This window comes from Bos indicus, chromosome 16 (genome assembly GCF_029378745.1).
Source record: "Bos indicus isolate NIAB-ARS_2022 breed Sahiwal x Tharparkar chromosome 16, NIAB-ARS_B.indTharparkar_mat_pri_1.0, whole genome shotgun sequence".
Taxonomy (NCBI): Eukaryota; Metazoa; Chordata; class Mammalia; order Artiodactyla; family Bovidae; genus Bos; species Bos indicus.
The window spans coordinates 37,221,081-37,239,149 of NC_091775.1; the positions used below are offsets into that span (position 1 = coordinate 37,221,081).

At 42.0% G+C, this 18,069-nt stretch overlaps 1 protein-coding gene across 1 annotated transcript in view; it reads right to left on the minus strand.

The window, feature by feature from the left end:
* DPT (dermatopontin) overlaps positions 1-11,538 on the minus strand; it is a 36,497-nt gene extending 24,959 nt beyond the window's left edge. Inside the window, exon 1 of the mRNA XM_019976667.2 lies at positions 11,141-11,538. Within this exon, the coding sequence (XP_019832226.1) occupies positions 11,141-11,445 (305 nt within the window). The 5' untranslated portion in view covers positions 11,446-11,538. The remainder of the gene's footprint in view (positions 1-11,140) is intronic.
* Between the last annotated feature and the right edge of the window lie 6,531 nt (positions 11,539-18,069).

Sequence of the window (18,069 nt, forward strand, 5' to 3'; positions counted from 1 at the left end):
GGTGCTGTACTTGGTCCGGAATGCTTTCCAGACAACTGTACTGGTAAGGGACATCACAATGGTACAGACGTTGGATGGAAGAAATAGATGGGTACTAAAGACAAAGATGAGAAACAAGAAACTGGCTGGGGATGGTGGGGCAGTGAAATGGCAAGGGACAAAGACACATCAGTTTGGGGGCAAGTTTACCTATTCAAAGGAGCTTTACACGTTTTGGATATTTCTCTCAAGCCCCAACAGAATGACTCCATGTCCCATCTTGTTCTTTCTGCTGATGTTTATGCCTACCTCCACAAAAATGGGGGCTTCCCTGGTAGCTCAGACAGTAAAGAATGTGCCTGCAATGCAGGAAACCTGGATTCGATCCCTGAGTTGGGAAGACTCTCTGGAGAGGGCATGACAACACTTCAGTATTCTTGCCTGGAGAACCCCCATGAACAGAAGAGCCTGGTGGTCTGGAGTCCATGGAGTCACAAAGAGTCAGACATGACTGAGCAACTAAGCACAGCACAGCACAGCCACAAAACGGGGATGACAACTTCAGGCCTGATAGTATTGCATGAAGATTAAAGAGATGTTATATGTCAAGTGTCTACCCCAGAGCCTCATACAAAGTATGTTATGAAAAGACAGAAAAGGTAGTGGTTGTTACTATTACTGTTATCATAAATATTTGCAATTAAATGGAAGGAGAAGCTACATCTGGGCCAAGAATTGTTCTAGGTGTCTTCTACAGTCTTCCAGGGAATTGAAAATTCTTCCATTAGGAGAATTTTGTAAAGACTGAAGTAAATAGAAATCTGAAGGTACAATGTCTGGTGGATTGGGGAATGAATCAGAACTTTCCAGCCAGGCTGTAACAGCTTTTGCCTGATCATCAAAGAAACATGCAGTCTTTCAGTATCCTGATAGAAGACTATGGGTTTTCTGTTGACTAAGTCCAGACACTTTCTGTCAAGTGATGCTTTCAGTTGGTCTAATTGGTAGCAGTACTTATTGAAATTAGTCATTTATTTTTCCAGAAGGAGCTCATAGTAGAGGACTCCCTTCTAACCTCACCATATATACATCATCAACTTCTTTGGATGAAGATTGGGCTTCGGTGTGGTTGATGGTTTTTCATTTTAAATGCTCATTATCTCTTCTGTTCTGCATTATTGTACAGTACCCACTTTTCATCTCCCATAACAATTTGTTTTTAAAATGGAATGGTTTAGTTACGCCTAAGTAGAGAATCGTATGAGGAAATACTGTCAAGAAGGTTTCTGTTTTTTTTTTTTTTTTTTTCTGTTTAGCTTCCATGGAACATCAAAGCAATTAACATAACCAAGCTGGTGCAAATGATTCTCAACACTTGATTTGGATATTTTGAGTATGTCGATTATTTCCCACATGGTATAGCATTGATTTTTCTCAATTAATGTCTCAATTTGATCACTATCAAATTCAACTGGTCCACTTGACCATGGAGCAATGTCCTATGAGAAATCTTCAGCACAAAACTTCACAAATCACTTTTGACATGTTCGATCAGTCACAGCACCTTCTCCATACACTGCACAATTTTTTTTTCCATTTCAGCTGCTTTTTTTGCCTTTCATGAAGTCATAAAGCATAATATGCCAAAAATGTTGCTTTACTTCTTCCATCTCCAATATTAAAATGGCTGAACAAAAATTTACCGATTTTGATATATATTTTTTAAATCCACACTGATATGATAGCTGTTACAATACAGCCTAACAAAATTGTTTCAAGTGAAGTTAAAAAACAACTAAGCACTACTAGAGACATCTTATGGAAGAAACTGAATGAACTTTTTGACCAACCCAATAGTAATTTTGCCTTGCAGTATTATTGTGAAGCTCAAATAAGATTAGACCATGAGTAACTCAGGGGCATAGACTATATGTTATTCATCTTCATATTCCTGGAGTCTGGAAAAGTTTGTGATAATAAGTATTTGTTAGTGAATAAATAGGGAGAAGGCAATGGCACCCCACTCCAGTACTGTTGTCTGGCAAATCCCATGGATGGAGGAGCCTGGTAGGCTGCAGTCCATGGGGTCACTAAGAGTTGAACACGACTGAGCGACTTCCCTTTCACTTTCCACTTTCATGCATTGGAGAAGGAACTGGCAACCCACTCCAGTGTTCTTGCCTGGAGAATCCCATGGACAGAGAAGCCTGGTAGGTTGCAGTCCATGGGGTCGCACAGAGTCGGACACGACTGAAGCAACTTAGCAGCAGTAGCAGCAGCAGTGAATAAATAGGCAAATGAATGAGGAATATTTTATAAATGATATAGCATCATATCAATTAAAATTAGGGTAATAGCACTTATACTTCATACCTGTTTCATTGCTTTTTCAATTGCTTAACTCTCACCTTTGTTTTTGAAGTCTGTGAGTTTGTTTCTGTTTTGTAAAGAAGTTCATTTGTATCACTTTTTTTTTTTAGATTACACATATCAGTGATATCATATGTTATTCGTCTTTCTCTGTCTGACTTACTTTACTCAGTATGATAATCTCTAGGTTCCTCCAAGTTCCGGCAAATGGCATAAGTTCATTCTTTTTCATGGATGAGTAGTATTCCATTGTATATATGTAGTGGGGAGAGGGGGTAAATTAGGAGTCTGTGGTTAACATATATACACTACTATAATAAAATAGATAATCAAGAAGGATCTACTGTATAGCACAGGGAACTCTACTCAGTATCCTGTAATCACCTATATGGAAAAAAAAATGAGAAAGAATGTATCTATCTATTTATCTATCTATCTACATATATATATGTAATTGAATCACTTTGCTGTACACCTGAACCTAACACATTGTAAATCAGCTTTACTACAATATAAAATAAAATAAAATAATTTAAAAATGTAACCAAAGTGGTTTCCTGTGCAGGAAGATCTGTAGGCTTCTTCATTGAGGGCACTAAGGACATTGGCTGGAATTTGGGCTGCTCAATGAACTAACTAGTCTTTTTTTAATTTTTTTTTTTTTAATGTGAACTATTTTAAAGTCTTTATTGAATTTGTTACAATATTGCTCTTGCTGTTTATGTTCTGGTTTTTTGACCATGAGGCATGTGAGATTTTAGCTCCCAACTAGGGATTGAATCCACACCCTCAGCGGTTAAGAAGGTAGATTCTTAACCGCTGACTGTCAAAGAAGTCCCTAACCAGTCTCATTTGATATTTCACTACATATTTAGTGGGTCCCACAATGTGCCAGTATTATTCTAGTGCTGAAAAATATTCTATACAGTGGTGAATGAGACAAACTCCTTATATTCATGAAGCTTATATTTTGAAGGAAACAAACTATAAAAATACAAACCAGGTAAGGACAAAGGCACCACAAGAAACATAAAGCAGATTGGAAAGCAGAAGGTGAAAGACACTGGTGTAGAGGAGCTGATCTGAGAAAACCAGGAGAGCACAGTGTGTACTTAATGACCAGCATAATGAATCAGAAAGGACTGCTCTTTACTAGACAGGACCTTGGTCTCAATTAGAATTACACTGTGGAAAACTGAGTTCCCACTGTTAAAAGAATTAAATAGAAATCTCAATTAAATAGTCAGGAGACGGACCAGAAGGGGGAGCTCTCATACCCTGTGATGCTGCTCAGCCAATGAGAGTTTGTCACAAGGGAACCAATGAAAAACCATGGACTCTACGTTTACTGTAGACCTCCCAACTCCTTTTACCCCCACAAAAGCGTTCTCTCCATTTTGTAGGGACTTGCACATGCCTCACCATGGTTGTAGACCCCAGATTGTAATTGTCTGCTCACGCCAACCAAATGCATTGTTTTCTGGAGCTATAACTGGCAGTCCGTTTAAGTCAACATTTTGGTGTTCCACTGGGGGATCCAGTGAAGATCCTTGATCACTTTGAGGCTTGTGAGCAAACAGATGTGGTACCCACATTGAATTTGTTGATGCTCATTGCTTTTCTAACTGACCCTGAGATTTTTAAGCAAATCTTTCTCCTGGATCTGAGCTTCACCCTCGTTGCATTTTGAAGCTTTCCAGGTTTTATTCAGGATCTGTTTTAAGGTTTCATCTTTTCTGGTTAAGACCTTGTTCCCCTATGAGAATATTTATTTGGCACTTTGACTCAATTTTTGAAATCAGACTGATACAGCTGGAACTGGCTGGCCATCAGCGCATGCCTTTAGGAAAGGGGGGCTGTCTTATTGGAAGTATGCTGAGTAGCTTCCTGTCTCTTTGGGGCCAGACTGCTGTCTTAGAACTGGCTGATACTAGACCTGCATGCAGTATGGGCTATTCGAGCTAAGTTGTTTGAAAATAATTCTCTTACTCAAGAGAAAACAGCTCTGAGAAAATGGGATCCCAGTTATTTAAATATTTTGAGGGTACCCCTTCCCTACAGCGATCCTGGTCCATTTTATGTGTGAAAACCAAGGTTATTCTTCATGTTTATGTCTAACTAAATTGGATTGACCTAACCAAAGGCAATTAGGAATACCAATGACCATTCTGGGGGAACTTTTGAAATCCCTAAGCTTACTTTTCTCAAAACCAAATTGGACAGCCATCGCTCTAAATTTTCCAAAGCTAAGTGAAAAGCCTATTCTGATGGGTATTTTGAGGCTTCCAAATATTATCAGGAGACTAAAACTGCATCTCTGCAAAGTAAAATGTTCAGATTAACTGAGGAAAATGTTCAAAGAAAGATAACATGGCTCCCAAAGCCTCGGTTCTTCCTCGGCTTCTCTGTCTCTTACTCCACCTCTGCCACCTTGCCTGTCTCCTTCGGCACCCCCTGCTCAGGGCCCACCCTCAGTGCCATCTTTCTCCTTCTCTATCTTGCCGTCTACACCTCCTGTCTCCTGTGTGTGTTTGTGTGCTCAGTCACTTCAGGCGTGTCTGACTCTTTGTGACCACACGGACTGTAGCCCACCAGGTTCCTCTGTCCATGGGATTCTCCAAGCAAGAATACTGGAGTGGGTTGCCATGCCCTTCTCCAGGGATCTTCCTGACCCAAGGATCAATCCTGCATCTCATGTGACTCCTGCATTGCAGGTGGATTCTTTACCGCTGAAGCCCTGGGGAAGCCCCTATATCTCATATAGACTCCCAATCCCCCAGTACTGATTCTCTTGCCAGGCTTCCTCTTTTCTGTGAAGGTCTCCCCATTCCCTTTCCCTCTGAACTGATCAGAAACTGTCCCTTTCAAATTAAGCCTTTTGGGAACCCAGAGGCTCAACCCTTAATCTCTAATATTTCCTGTACTAAAGCTGAACTGCAAGCCACAAACTTTTTCCCAAAGTAACTGAAGATCCTCATAGATTTGCTGAGTACTTTAGTCATTCAAACTTATCAACCTGGTTTCTTCAACATATATCAGCTAGTTCATATGCTTGTCAGTGAAGACAACGCCCAAATTCGAATGAAAATAGCTAATATAGAAATTCCTAAAAGGTCTCTAGAATTACAACTGTAAGACCAGCACACTAACTTACTATGTGTCCAGGCTCAGGCAATCACTAGGCATATTCATTGAGTTATTACAAGGGCTTTTCTAAAGCCTGTTGATTGGAACAAAATTCAGGCTGGCACACAAAAATTTCACAAATGTGTTTATGACTATTACAACTGACTTCAGATTATTTTTAAAGCAAATTCTGATCTTTCTCCAGATGTTGATTCCATTTGGGTAGCTCTAAACTCTATGCTTAGTAACAGGCTGATCCAGGACCTCTCCCTTCTAGTAAAAAGAACCAGCATGGAATACAAAACTGTCCACTCCAGACTCAGTTAACCTAATAAACCAGCACTCTCTTACTTTAGATGAGTTACCTAAAAGGAAGACTGCCAAAATTCTTAATCTTCAACTTCAGCAAATGAAGGCCCCTAAATGAACCCCTTCCCCTAAGTTTCTGCTATTTTTGCAAAAAGTCAGGACATTGGAAAATAATTTGCTACAAATTTAAGGGCTTTAGTTGCCTTCAGCCCTTTAATCAACCTTTCCAACATCCTCCCAGTCCTCAATGACTAGACTCCTGGGAACAAAAGGAGCTCCTCCCAATCATCCTTCTTAAATGGCTTGAAAAAAATTTGTCCAGGTTGGGGGTGAATCTCTTCCAGTTCTAACTGACACTGGAGCCACGTTCTGGGTACTCAACTGCACTATTTAAATCAGCCCTTGCCTTGTAGTACTAAAACAATTCAAATAGCGGGAAATCTCTAATAAACCTCATGAGGTTTCTGTCTCTGAATATATTCCCTTTTGCTTAGGCCTTTTAAGAGGCACATACCTTTTTCCCTTAGTTTCTTTTCCCTTCCATTTATTAGGTGAAGACTTCTTAGAGACGTATACGGGTGCGAGTGCATGCTCAGTCACTAAGTCATCTCCAAATCTCTGCGACCTGTTGGACTACAGCCCACCAAGCATCTCTGTCTATGGGATTTTCCAAGAATACTGGAGTGGGTTGCCATTTCCTTCTCCAGGGGATCTTCCTGACCCAGGGATTGAACCTGTGTCTCCCTCATTGGCAGGTGGTTTCTTTACCATTGAGCCACCAGGAAAGCCAAAGAAATATACAGGACTTTTTCCTAAAAGGAGAAAATAATTCTAGAATTTGACAGTAGTCATCAAAGCAGCCAACCAGGTGAATTAAGTGATTCTTTGACATTTATTTGTTTTGCTCTTGATGGTACTAGAGCTGATTCTGGAAACAACTGATCATCTGCTTCTACTGAATCAATTACCACCTTTTTTGTGGCAAAATCTCCAACTGATATCAGGAAAATTAGCCCACTACACATCAAGATTCAAACAGATCCCTTAAAACCTCTTCCCAGAATTAATCAATATCCTGTAAGTAAAGAAGCCCTTCAAAGCATAAAAATCATATTAGATTATAAGGCTCAACACCTCATTGTCCCTTATACTAGTCCCTATATGTTATGTTAGTTGCTCAGTCATGTCCAGCTGTTTGCAACTCTATGGACTGTAAGCCTGCCAGGCTCCTCTGTCCATGGGGTTCTCCAGGCAAGAATATTGGAGTAGGTAGCCATTCGCTTCTCCAGGGGATCTTCCTGTGTGGGATCGAACCCAGGTGTCCCAATTACAGGCAGACTCTTTACCATCTGAGCCACAGGGGATCCCAATGCTCCTATTTTACTGATGAGAAAACTTGAGGACTGAGAGTGGAGGTTTGAGACAGAACCATTTAACCATTTTTGTACCTCAGTAGAAGTTCTCCTGAATTCTCATCACACTGAACATTTCTCAGTCAGCTGTCTCACCTCACAAGAAGTCCTTTGGCTAACTGTTCCTCGCACCACTCATTCATGTTGTTATAACCTTGACTCTGCTACTCTTCTCCCCTCTGGCACTGATGAAGTTCCTCATGATTGCTTAACACTGATGGGATGGCCTACTGACTTCTTGTGATGATCTTTAGGAAGTTCTCTGGGTAACTGTGATTATTCTTGGTTCACTGACAGTTCTTATTTAAAAGATGACAACGGCATATACTGTGCTGGGTATGCTATTGCAACTTCTTCTTATATTTTTGAGGTAGTACCTTTATCTATGGCTACTTCAGCTTAACAGGCTGACTCAGGCTCTTATGTGGGCCTGTACCTTTTAGCCAAGGATAAAACTGCCAGAATTTATACTAATAGTAGATATGCTTTTGGAGTAGCTCATGATTTTGGAACGTGGTGGAAGTAATGTGCTTTCCTCTTGTTTATCACGTGACTTATCTTTGGTGAATTATTAAATTCAAATAGTCAGTTCCAAAACAAGCTGCCATTTTGAAATGTCTCCTTGGGAATTCTTTGAGGACCTGGGAAAAAAGCAAATGCCAGGAGACTGAATGTTCTTCTGAATTCAGACTCCATGTAAAGCTGACTTGCTTCTTTAATCAGCCTGGTCAAATTACAGATTCACAAAATCTTTGTTGACTGCCCATAATGTGCCAGGAATTTGTTTTAGATTTGTGTTAGAGTTCTCCTACACTTTAGCTTGTGAGCATCACAGTACTTCTCCCTAACAGCTTGCAATATGGGTATTACACTTTTTTTCCAGAATGAGAAATTGAATGCCCAAGACCACAGCGCTCAGAGATGATAGGAAAAGGAGCTGTGAATCAAAGTTTCCTGATTCTAAAACCAGAGCTCCTCTCACCACACTCCAGCTCAGCCTCGCTAACAAATTTTAGCTTCACCTTGTCCCACATGGGACCCACATGTCCTACAGCCTGGGTCAACCCAAGTTTGAGAAGATTCCCTGAGAACAACTGGGGCATGCTCTGAGATGGCAAAATGCCACTCATGGGACCAAGGTAAAGCCTCCAAGCAGTTGTAAGTAGGGGCCAGCATGCACACTTCAGAATCTGGCACCTAAAGATGTGATTTTTCAACAGAGAAGCCCTAGCAAACAGCCATGTTACAAGTCAACTCAGACATGTCAAAAGCAATTTTTAAAGACTGTGCTCCATTTAACAAGAATCTTTAGCAGATCCTATGTGTTTTTGTTATATCTGTGTTTGAGACTCCTCCACCCCCTTTAAAACTAAGCTTGCAAGCAAATGTAGTTATACAAGGCAGCCATATTGCACAAAACTATCAACTCTTCCCCCAGAATAGATTAAGAACCCACAGTCAACGGGAAGATATAATTGCTCCCCAGTTTATGAACAATTTCTCTCCTGATTTTTTCACGGAGACTGGAGCCTAAACTAAAAGCAATGATCATCTAACAGAAGTGCCTCTGGGGTAATCGGGATCAGTCCTGGGGCAGCTGAGTCCTACTGGTTTTCGTTTGTACATTTTTTTTTTTTTTTAACTCTCTGACTAATGGAGGAGGAGATGGAGACAACAGAGGGTGGAAAGGAGGAAAGAAAAAAAAATCATTTGACTCTGCACAATCAAAAATGTGGAGGAAGTGAAGGCGGAAGAGAGATTGTGTCTGTCAGCTTCTCATTTGATTCCCATTGGCCAAACAAAATCATATAATTTGCACTCCCTCTCATGCTTTTCTTCAAATAGTTTGGGAGTTAATGACAAACAAGTCACACGTTGGCAAGTTTGAAACTAAACACAATTTGCCTTCTCTCCCTAGCAGGGATAAACACAAAGATCAACAGAATGAAAGAACAATCCAGCTGTATTTTCAGAGCCAAGCAGAGATTAGGAGCCTTGGAGCCCTACAAGATTAGGCAGTCTAACTGCTTATTTTCCAAATGAGGTGGGAGCCTAAAGAGCTGAACCCATGGTCCAAGGTCACCAGGCAAGTTGTCTTCAGAAGCAGGATCCAAGTCCAGGCCTCCTGATTCAGAGTCCAGCTCTTCCTTTAGGATTTAAAAAATCATCTGAGTGCTGTTTTGTGTGGCTCTAAAAGGGGCCATTAGAAAGGGGCCACACCCATTTACTGGTCCCCTAAATTGGAGGACTAGACAGACAGTTGTAATTAGGTCATCCCCAGGCTCTGTGCCAGGCAATGGCCTGCCTACGGGAAGCCACTGGAGACTGTCATTGAGGTGAGGCTGGACTCTGAGTCAGCCATCTGTCTGGAAGGGTTTTAGATAATTAAATATGCTCGCTGGAGGCAGTGGGGATGGATGAATAAGGCCTGATAAAGGGGCCCCCACCTGCAGCTGTGAACCGTTACCCCCATCCCTTTTGCAGGCTGGCTGAGCCCCTCTTCAGTCCTGGCAGTAATCAAGCTGACCCCATCCCTCCAGGACTAGCTTCTGCTGTCATCTTACAGAGCCCTCCCTTCCCAGGATGAAGAACTGCCCTGAGTCCAGTCCCTACCACCCTGACCCATGCTGACTGAGCCCATGCAGTGGGGCAGCAGACTCTCAAGTAGCCCATCACCATGGCTAAGCACTTATGCTCTGGAGCTGAAACTCGCTGGATCCAAATCCTGGATCGACCATTTTCCATTTGAGGAAACCCCTGATCTCTAGACCTCAGTTTATCTACCCATAAAGTGACTTATAGATTTAAAGCACTCAGCATGGTGCTTGGTTGGGTTAAGCAATCAATGACAGCTGTTTTTATTGCTTAGAAGTCCTCTTTATTGCCTGGCTCCTCCAACCATCAGTCTTTTTCTCCTGACCTCTTATCTCTGTGCTGGTGGAGTGACACTCAGAATTTTGTGCTTGACCACCCCTAAGCCCCAATCCACCACATGCCCACGGAGACCCCTCAGTAGAATCTCCTCTTCACAGTTACCATAGCAGCAACCAGCCAGCTGGGCTTCTTCCTCCCCAGGCCAGCCTCCCCCTGAGTCTGCCTTCACCCTCTCCCCCAACCCACTCCGTGGCCTTGCCTCCACTCAGGCTGCTAACTGGCCTCACAGTGCATAGCTCCTGGGATGGGCTCTGACCGAGTACTAGTGTGAGACAGTCACACTCCACAGTGAAGACACAGGCTCAGGCCATTTCTGGGTCATTAACCATTGCAGAACCCAGTTGAATGAGAAGACTTCTCCCGAAAGATTTCAGTAAACTATTTCCCAGCAATGAAATCCATTTTAAATGCAGACAGAGAAGGACCTTGGTACTCAAAACTGAGAGGGCACATTTAATTGGGATGGCAAAAAGCCATTTCATTTCACTTCTCTTGGCTTAAATTTCTTTGACCTCTCTCCCCCACTCATTAGCCTTAAATCAATATTTCTCAAACTGTAGTGAAGGTTCTGTTGTTTATTTTCCCCAATCTATTGGGTACCAATACTTTTTTTGTAAGATAGTCTGAATAAGTTATTACCGTACTAAAGTGCCACTTGGATGTTACAGCAAAATTGAATTGCTACAAAGTTTCATAAAGACTTTCAGTTTCTGTACTTATCTTTTGGCAAACTAGTAAATGTTTCACAAAGCCATACTAGTCCCTGGACCAAACTGAGAGCCACAGAGAAGTCCATCTGCCATGGACACCCCTCTGCCCCATCGTGAGTTTTTGTCCTGTAAAGTGGTCTGCTCAGCATCGACCCTGCCACACCCGGAGCATGCAATGGAAAGGATCCTGGTAGGATTTGCCCAGTCTCCAGTGAGCTCTCTTCCCTGAGGGTCAAGCCTCCCCCAGCGAGAGGGGTCTGTTGCTGCCTCACCAGCCGTGTGCAGCGCGCTGGCTCTTACCATTCCATTCCAGCCCTGTTGATCTCCTCCCACCAGCACTCCGTAGGCTCCCCCAGGCTCTGGGGTGTGGGCATGCAGGCGTAGTTCCACTGTCTGTCGGAACCTTCCTTCTTGTTGAAGATGCTCCTCACGGCCACCACCACCTGCCCGTGGGGACACTGGTAGCTGAAGCCCTGCCGGTTCAGATTCACCCACCCATCGTCACTGTAGTCATGGTACTGATGATAGGAGTACCCATAGTCACCATACTGTCCCCAAGCCACGGTGACCAGTGGCAGAAGCACCCACAGAAGAGTGAGGTCCATGCCGTCTGGGCTTCTGGCAAAAACTGTCACCCTATGTCTGCTGGGCTGCTGGTTTTATACAGCTGCTGCTGACATGTGGCTTCCAGATGTGGGTGAGCAGGCTCCAACTGCAGTGTGTCATCGTTTAAGCAAAACTTTTCGGCGCGGAAATATTGGCCATAAGTACATTCAGTTTGTTTTAAGGTGGAATTCTAAGAAAATGTAAGGAACATGCAAATGGAAGAAACTCTTAGAGAAGGAAAAAATTAGCAGTTAGATTATAAAAGCAAATGGCTTCACACTCCTTAGAAACAGTGTTAGAACAAAAACAGTGTGTTTGTCCCTCCTCTCTTAGCACCTCACCTCTCTCTGCCCCTGCTTCACCCACCACTAGCAAACCCCTGTATTTATTCTTCAAACCACCAACCACCCTTCCAGGATCACACAAATATGCAGAACGAGATTTCGAAACACCAAAATAATAGGATGAAGGAGCAGAATCATTTAGATTTCTGTAAGTCTGGATGCCTGCTTTTTAAAATGTTTTTCTTTGTGTGTGTGTGTGTGTGTGTGGTAAGTCCCTTAATATAAAACATACTATTTTAACCATATTTAACTGTACAGTTCAGTGGCACCAAGTACATTCACATTGCTGTGTAAATCTCACCAACAACCACCTTCCAAATTTTTCACTTTCCTTAACTGAAACTCTGTTCCCATTAAACACTAAGTCCCCATTTCCCCTCCCCATATCAGTCCCCACTCCCTGGTCTCTGGAAGCTAACAAGATACTTTCTGATTCTATGAATTTGTTTGCTCTAGGTATAAGTGGAGTCAAATACTGTTCCTACTGACTGTATATTGGAATGCATTTTAAGGTTAATTTAATAAATGTCCTATAAACAGATTATACCTTCTTTTTGCCCCTGTGCTACACAGTAGGTTCTTGTTAGTTATCTGTTTTGTATACATCAATCCCCATCTCCCATCCTAACCCTGCTTTCAAGTTCCCAGCCCAATCTCTTTTAACCCTGAGTATAAGCATGGAATGGGCTTCCCAGGTAGTGTTAGTGGTAAAGAACCCGCCTAAGGCAGGAGACATAAGAAACGCAGGTTCGATCCCTGCGTCAGGAAGATTCCCTGGAGGACAGCATGGTAATTCACTTTAGTATTCTTGCCTAGAGAAGTCCATGGACAGAGGAGCCTGTAGGGCTACAGCCCATAGAACTGGAGTTGGATAGGACTGAATGACTGAGCACATGCATAAGTATGGAATACTTTCAAGCTACTCAGAATTTTAAAGTCACATACGGATATATTATGGGCCTCTGGAAAGATAACTTGGGCATTATCTCTACACTTAAGCATCCTTCTGAGCTGCTGAAACTGGACCCAGCTACGCCTAGAAACTGTGCTTGGCTTTTCAATACATAATGAGTTTAATCTGAATAAAGTCACATTTTATCCTTTGGTGGTTTTCCCTTCCGTGTTTTCTTTTTAATGAGGTATATTTACATATAATAAAAGTCATCTCTTCTGTGTTCAGCATACAGTCATTCATCCAGCACCATCATCAAAACATAGAATAGTTCCATCAACCCTCAAGTTCCCTTACACCCCTTGGTAGTCAAATCCTTCCCAAAATCCAGCCACTGGTAAACACTGAACTACTTTCTGTTACTGGAGTTTTGCCTTTTCTAGGATATTCCATAGATGGAATCACACAGCATGCTATCTTTTGTCTGATTCCTTTCACTAGAAATCTTTTCAAGATCCATCCATGTCATTAAATATCAGTAGTTCGTTTCTATATACTGTTGGTGTGACTGTACTACAGACTGCTTATATACTACCAGTTGAAAGAATGTAAGTTTATACATAGTATCAATAGTGTATATACATCAACCCCAATCTCCCAGTTCATCCCATCCCCCTCTACCCCGCCTTGGTATCCATACATTTGCTCTCTACGTCTGTATCTCTATTTCTGCTTTGTAAATAAGGTCATGCTGTATAGGAGAAACTCATATAACATTGTAAAGAAGCTATATTCCAATAAAATTTTTTTAGAAAGAATGTAAGTTTGGAGATTGGGATTGACATACATACATTAGTATGTATGAGAACCTATTGCATAGCACAGGAAATTCTACTCTGTGATGATGTAAATGGGAAGGAAATCTATAACTGATTCATTGTGCTGTACAGCAGAAACTAACACAACATTGTTAAGCAACTATATTCCAATAAAATTAATTTTTAAAAAGCAAAAAAGGAATATAAGTTTAATGCATGTACAGCTCACCATGTATTTTCAACTAGGTTATTATATTATCTTTCTCACAGCCTTATATAGTAGTGAGGCATTATTGTGATTTTTTTTTTTCCCACAGGTAAGAAAACTGTGGTCAGGAAGTTTTTTGGTTCAAATTCCTAGAGCTGGAAGGCCATGACCCCCAGATCTTCTGAGTCCTAGTCTGTGATTCCTTTCATCATTTTATCAAAACTAAAGTCTACCAGTTACACTAGTACATCAACATTTAGAAATAATTTCCAAATAAAATATTTATAAGGTTTTATAATATTAAAACACACACTGAGCCTTCCCTGGTGGTCCAGTGGCTAAGACTCCATGCTCTCAATGCAGGGGACCTGAGTTCTGTCCCTGGTCAGAGAACAAGATCCCACAACTAAAGATTCCATATGCTACAAGGAAGAGAGAAGATACGACCTGCCACAGCTAAGGCCTGGTGCAGCCAAACAAATAAATAGTAAACACATGCACACTAATTCACATTATGAATTTCTGCTATTGTTGGCAAAGTATGCTCAGTAGGCCCTGGGGAACTTTGAGAACTAAGTTCTCAATAATTAATCACAATAATTATTAATCTAAGTATTAGATTAATAGTTTTCAAAGTGTGGTTCTACGACCTGCAACATCAGCATCCCTTAGAAAATTGTTGGTAGCTCAAATTCTCTGGCCCTGTGAAGTGAAAGTCATTCAGTTGTGTCTGACTCTTTGTGACCCCATGAACTATACAGTCCATGGAATTCTCCAGCCCAGAATACTGGAGTGGATAGCCTTTCCCTTCTCCAGGGGATTTTCCCTACCCAGGTCTCCTGCATTGCAGGTGGATTCTTTACCAGCTGAGCCACAAGAGAAGCCTAGGAATACTGGAGTTAGTAGCCTATCCCTTCTCCAGCAGATCTTCCCAACCCAGGAATTGAGCTGGGATCTCCTGCATGGCAGGCTGATTCTCTGGCTCTACTCCAGACCTGCTGAATCAGACATGCTGTGGTGGGGCCCAAAGGTATTCAATTTTACAAGCCCTGCAGGTGATCTGATGCATGCTAGAGAACCACCGCACACAAATCATCTCAGAAAACTGTAGCCAAATTTCAGGAGTCACTTGGGAAGGAGTAATATAGTGATGCTAATGCCTATCTGACCAAAACCATTGATATTTATGCCAGAGCCCACAGTGTAACCACTGAGATCTCTGACTTCTTAGTAGTAACGGACTCGAGATGTTTAGGAGAGATTCTGCCCATGGGCATTCCAGTGATTGGATGATTCTTCCTTTTTATTTTTTTTTTCTTCTCCTTTCTTTTCCTCCTCCTCCTTCTTTTAATATCTTTATTGAGATACACTTCATACATCATACATTTCACCATTTAAGGCACATAATTCAATGGCTTTGAGCATATTCACAGAGTTGTATCACCATCACCACAGTAAATTTTGGAACGTCTTTATCATCCAACAAGAAATTCTCTAATGCTATACTATTAGCAATCACTCTCCACTTTTCCTCAACCCTTTAGCCCTTGGTAGCCACCAGTTTACATTCTGTCTATGGATTGGTCTAATCTGGACATTTCATGTAAGTGGGATCATTCAATATGTGTTCTTTCATGAATGGTCTTTTACTTAGCATGTTTTTCCTCAAGCTTCTTCCATGCTATAGCATGTGTCAGTACTTAATTTATTGTTATTGCCAAACAATATTCCACTGTATAGACATACCACTGATATTTACCCATCATAAGCTGATGGACATTTGGGTTGTTTTCAGCTTTTGGCCATGAACATGGTTGCTATGAACATTTACATACAAGTTTTTGTGTGGCCATATGTTTTAATTTCCCTTGGGTGAGTACTTAAGAGTGGAGTTTGGGGGCTATATGGTAACTATTGTTAACTTTTTAAGGAACCACCAGGCTCCTTTCCAATGCAGTAACTGCACCATTTTACATTCTTACCAGCTGTGTATGAGTGTTTCATTTCTCTGCATCCTCACCAATACTTGCTATTAGGGCTGAGTTCTTCTGAAAGCTGTGGAAAGCCATAGTCACTCTGGTGAGACTAAGCCTGGACCTGCTCCTTCCTGGCAGCTTCCTCAGAGATATAGTTCATTCTTAAGAAATTCTGAATATACTGTTTGCCCTGATCTCAATGGGAAACCCCCACACTAGCCTTTGAATCAACACTTCCCTTCAAGTGAATTATTTTTCGACTTTTAGGACTAGAGCAGATCCCGTTGTACATTGTCAGTTGAAAGTGAAAGTCGCTCAGTCAAGTCTGACTCTTTGCGACCCCTATACAGTCCATGGAATTCTTCAGGCCAGAATACTGGATTGGGTAGCCTTTCCCTTCTCCAGGGAATCTTACCAACCCAGGGATTAAACCTGGGCCTCCCGCATTGCAGGCAGAATTTTTTACCAGCTGAGCTACAAGGGAAGCCAAGAATACTGGAGAGGGTAGCCTATCCCTTCTCCAGTGGATCTTCCTGACCCAGAAATCAAACCAGGGTTTCCTGAATTGCAGGTGGATTCTTTACCAACTGAGCTATGAGGGAACATTGTCAGTTAGAACAGTGTATATTTACAGTGTCACTCTAGAGTTGATCTAAACCTACTATTAATAGATAAAACCTGTTGGCTCCATGGACAAGGTATTAAAGACAGAGGACATGGTTCTGCCTAGTGCCTAGAGGAAGGTGATAGCCCCAGATGAACAGATATTTAACCTAAAATGTGGACTGAAAATTATTGGAGAATTCCAATTTTGCATACTTACTTTTTTCCCTTTTAAGTTCTGTGTATTATGAGGATTTGGCTACAGTTCTACCGACTGGAGTGACTTCATACCTATGCAGTTCTTTGTGGCTAAATGCGTGTTAAGTCACTTCAGTCATGTCTGACTGTTTGCCACCCTATGGACTGTAGCTTGCCAGGTTTCTCAGTCCATAAGATTCTCCAGGCAAGAATACTGGAGTGGGTTGCCATGCCCTCATCCAGGGGATCTTCCTGACCCAGAGATCGAACCCGTATCTCTTATGTCTCCCGCACTAGCAAACAGGTTCTTTACCACTAGTAGGACCTGGCTATACACAGGGTCCTTATATACACACTCTCAGAAAAGCTGGTGAGTATCTGCTGAACCATTCATATCTTCCCTCCAAAAAGAATGTTATCAGCTTCCCAGTTTATCTGAGGAAGGTCCGAATAGCCCCGGCACACCCAGGCTGTCCTCCTCTTCCTTAAGCTTGTCTCTCTTTGTGTGATCCTTTGATTTCCTGTGATGGAACCCACCTTTTTGCCATTTGAAGTTAACTGTAAGAGCTAAAATGTTAAAAAATGCTCATATTGGAGGTAGCAGAGAAAGAATAAGAGCCGAAGTTAAGGAGAGAAGATTGGGAGGGGTAGAATAAAGTGCATCTACTGTGTGCTGGATTCTCTACCATGTGCTTCACATTGGACAGGCCAGTTAATCTTCCAGCGGTTAATCTAGGATAACCATTTTATGGTTGAGGAAAATGAGGTTCAGAAAGCATTAGTCATTTGCCCTAATTTTTCATAGCTAGCTCAAGGCACAAAGGGGACTTCAATGAAATCATCAATCCTTTTCTCATAATCAGGAGATGATATTAACCAAGGTAGTGATAAAACCTGAAAGCGGTGGCACAAGATCCCTAGAACAGCAGAGGCTCAAGGACTCTAACCAAGTGGGTTAGAATTCTGGTTTTGCAAGTAAATGAAACTAGACCAGAGTTTCACGACATCAGAACTATTGATACTTTGAGCCAAATGATTCCTTGTTGGGGATACTGTCCTGCATGTTGTGGGATGCTGTGCAGCATCCCTGGCCTCTATTGAGTAGATGTCAGTAGATCTTGCCTCTGCAACATGTGACAACCAAAAATGCCTCCACATTGCCACCTGTTCCCTGGGAGATAAACTCATCTCTGGCTGAGAACCACTGAGTTAGACAAACCTGTTTCATTGTCTGTTAAATGAGAGATAATAACCACCATGAAATTGTTGTGAGAATCTCATCAAATTGTAGTCTGCCAAAGCCTTTGTAAATTCTAACGCTTGACACAAATGGAGGTTGTCATTATCACCCCAGAGAAACACAAGACGCTGGATAGGAGGCATCATTATGCAAATTAGTGTGATGAGCAGCCGAGGGCTCAGCAGGCAGCCGAGTGTCCCTGCACAGGCACGTGACTGGTGCAATTCGTTTGGGAATGAGCAAAGCTGGGAGCCTGTTGTTTCCCCACCCTCAGGGGCTGCAGTAGTCCATATGATGAGAGTGGATGGCAGAGGTCACTGAGAATGAGTTTGTGGGAAGAGATG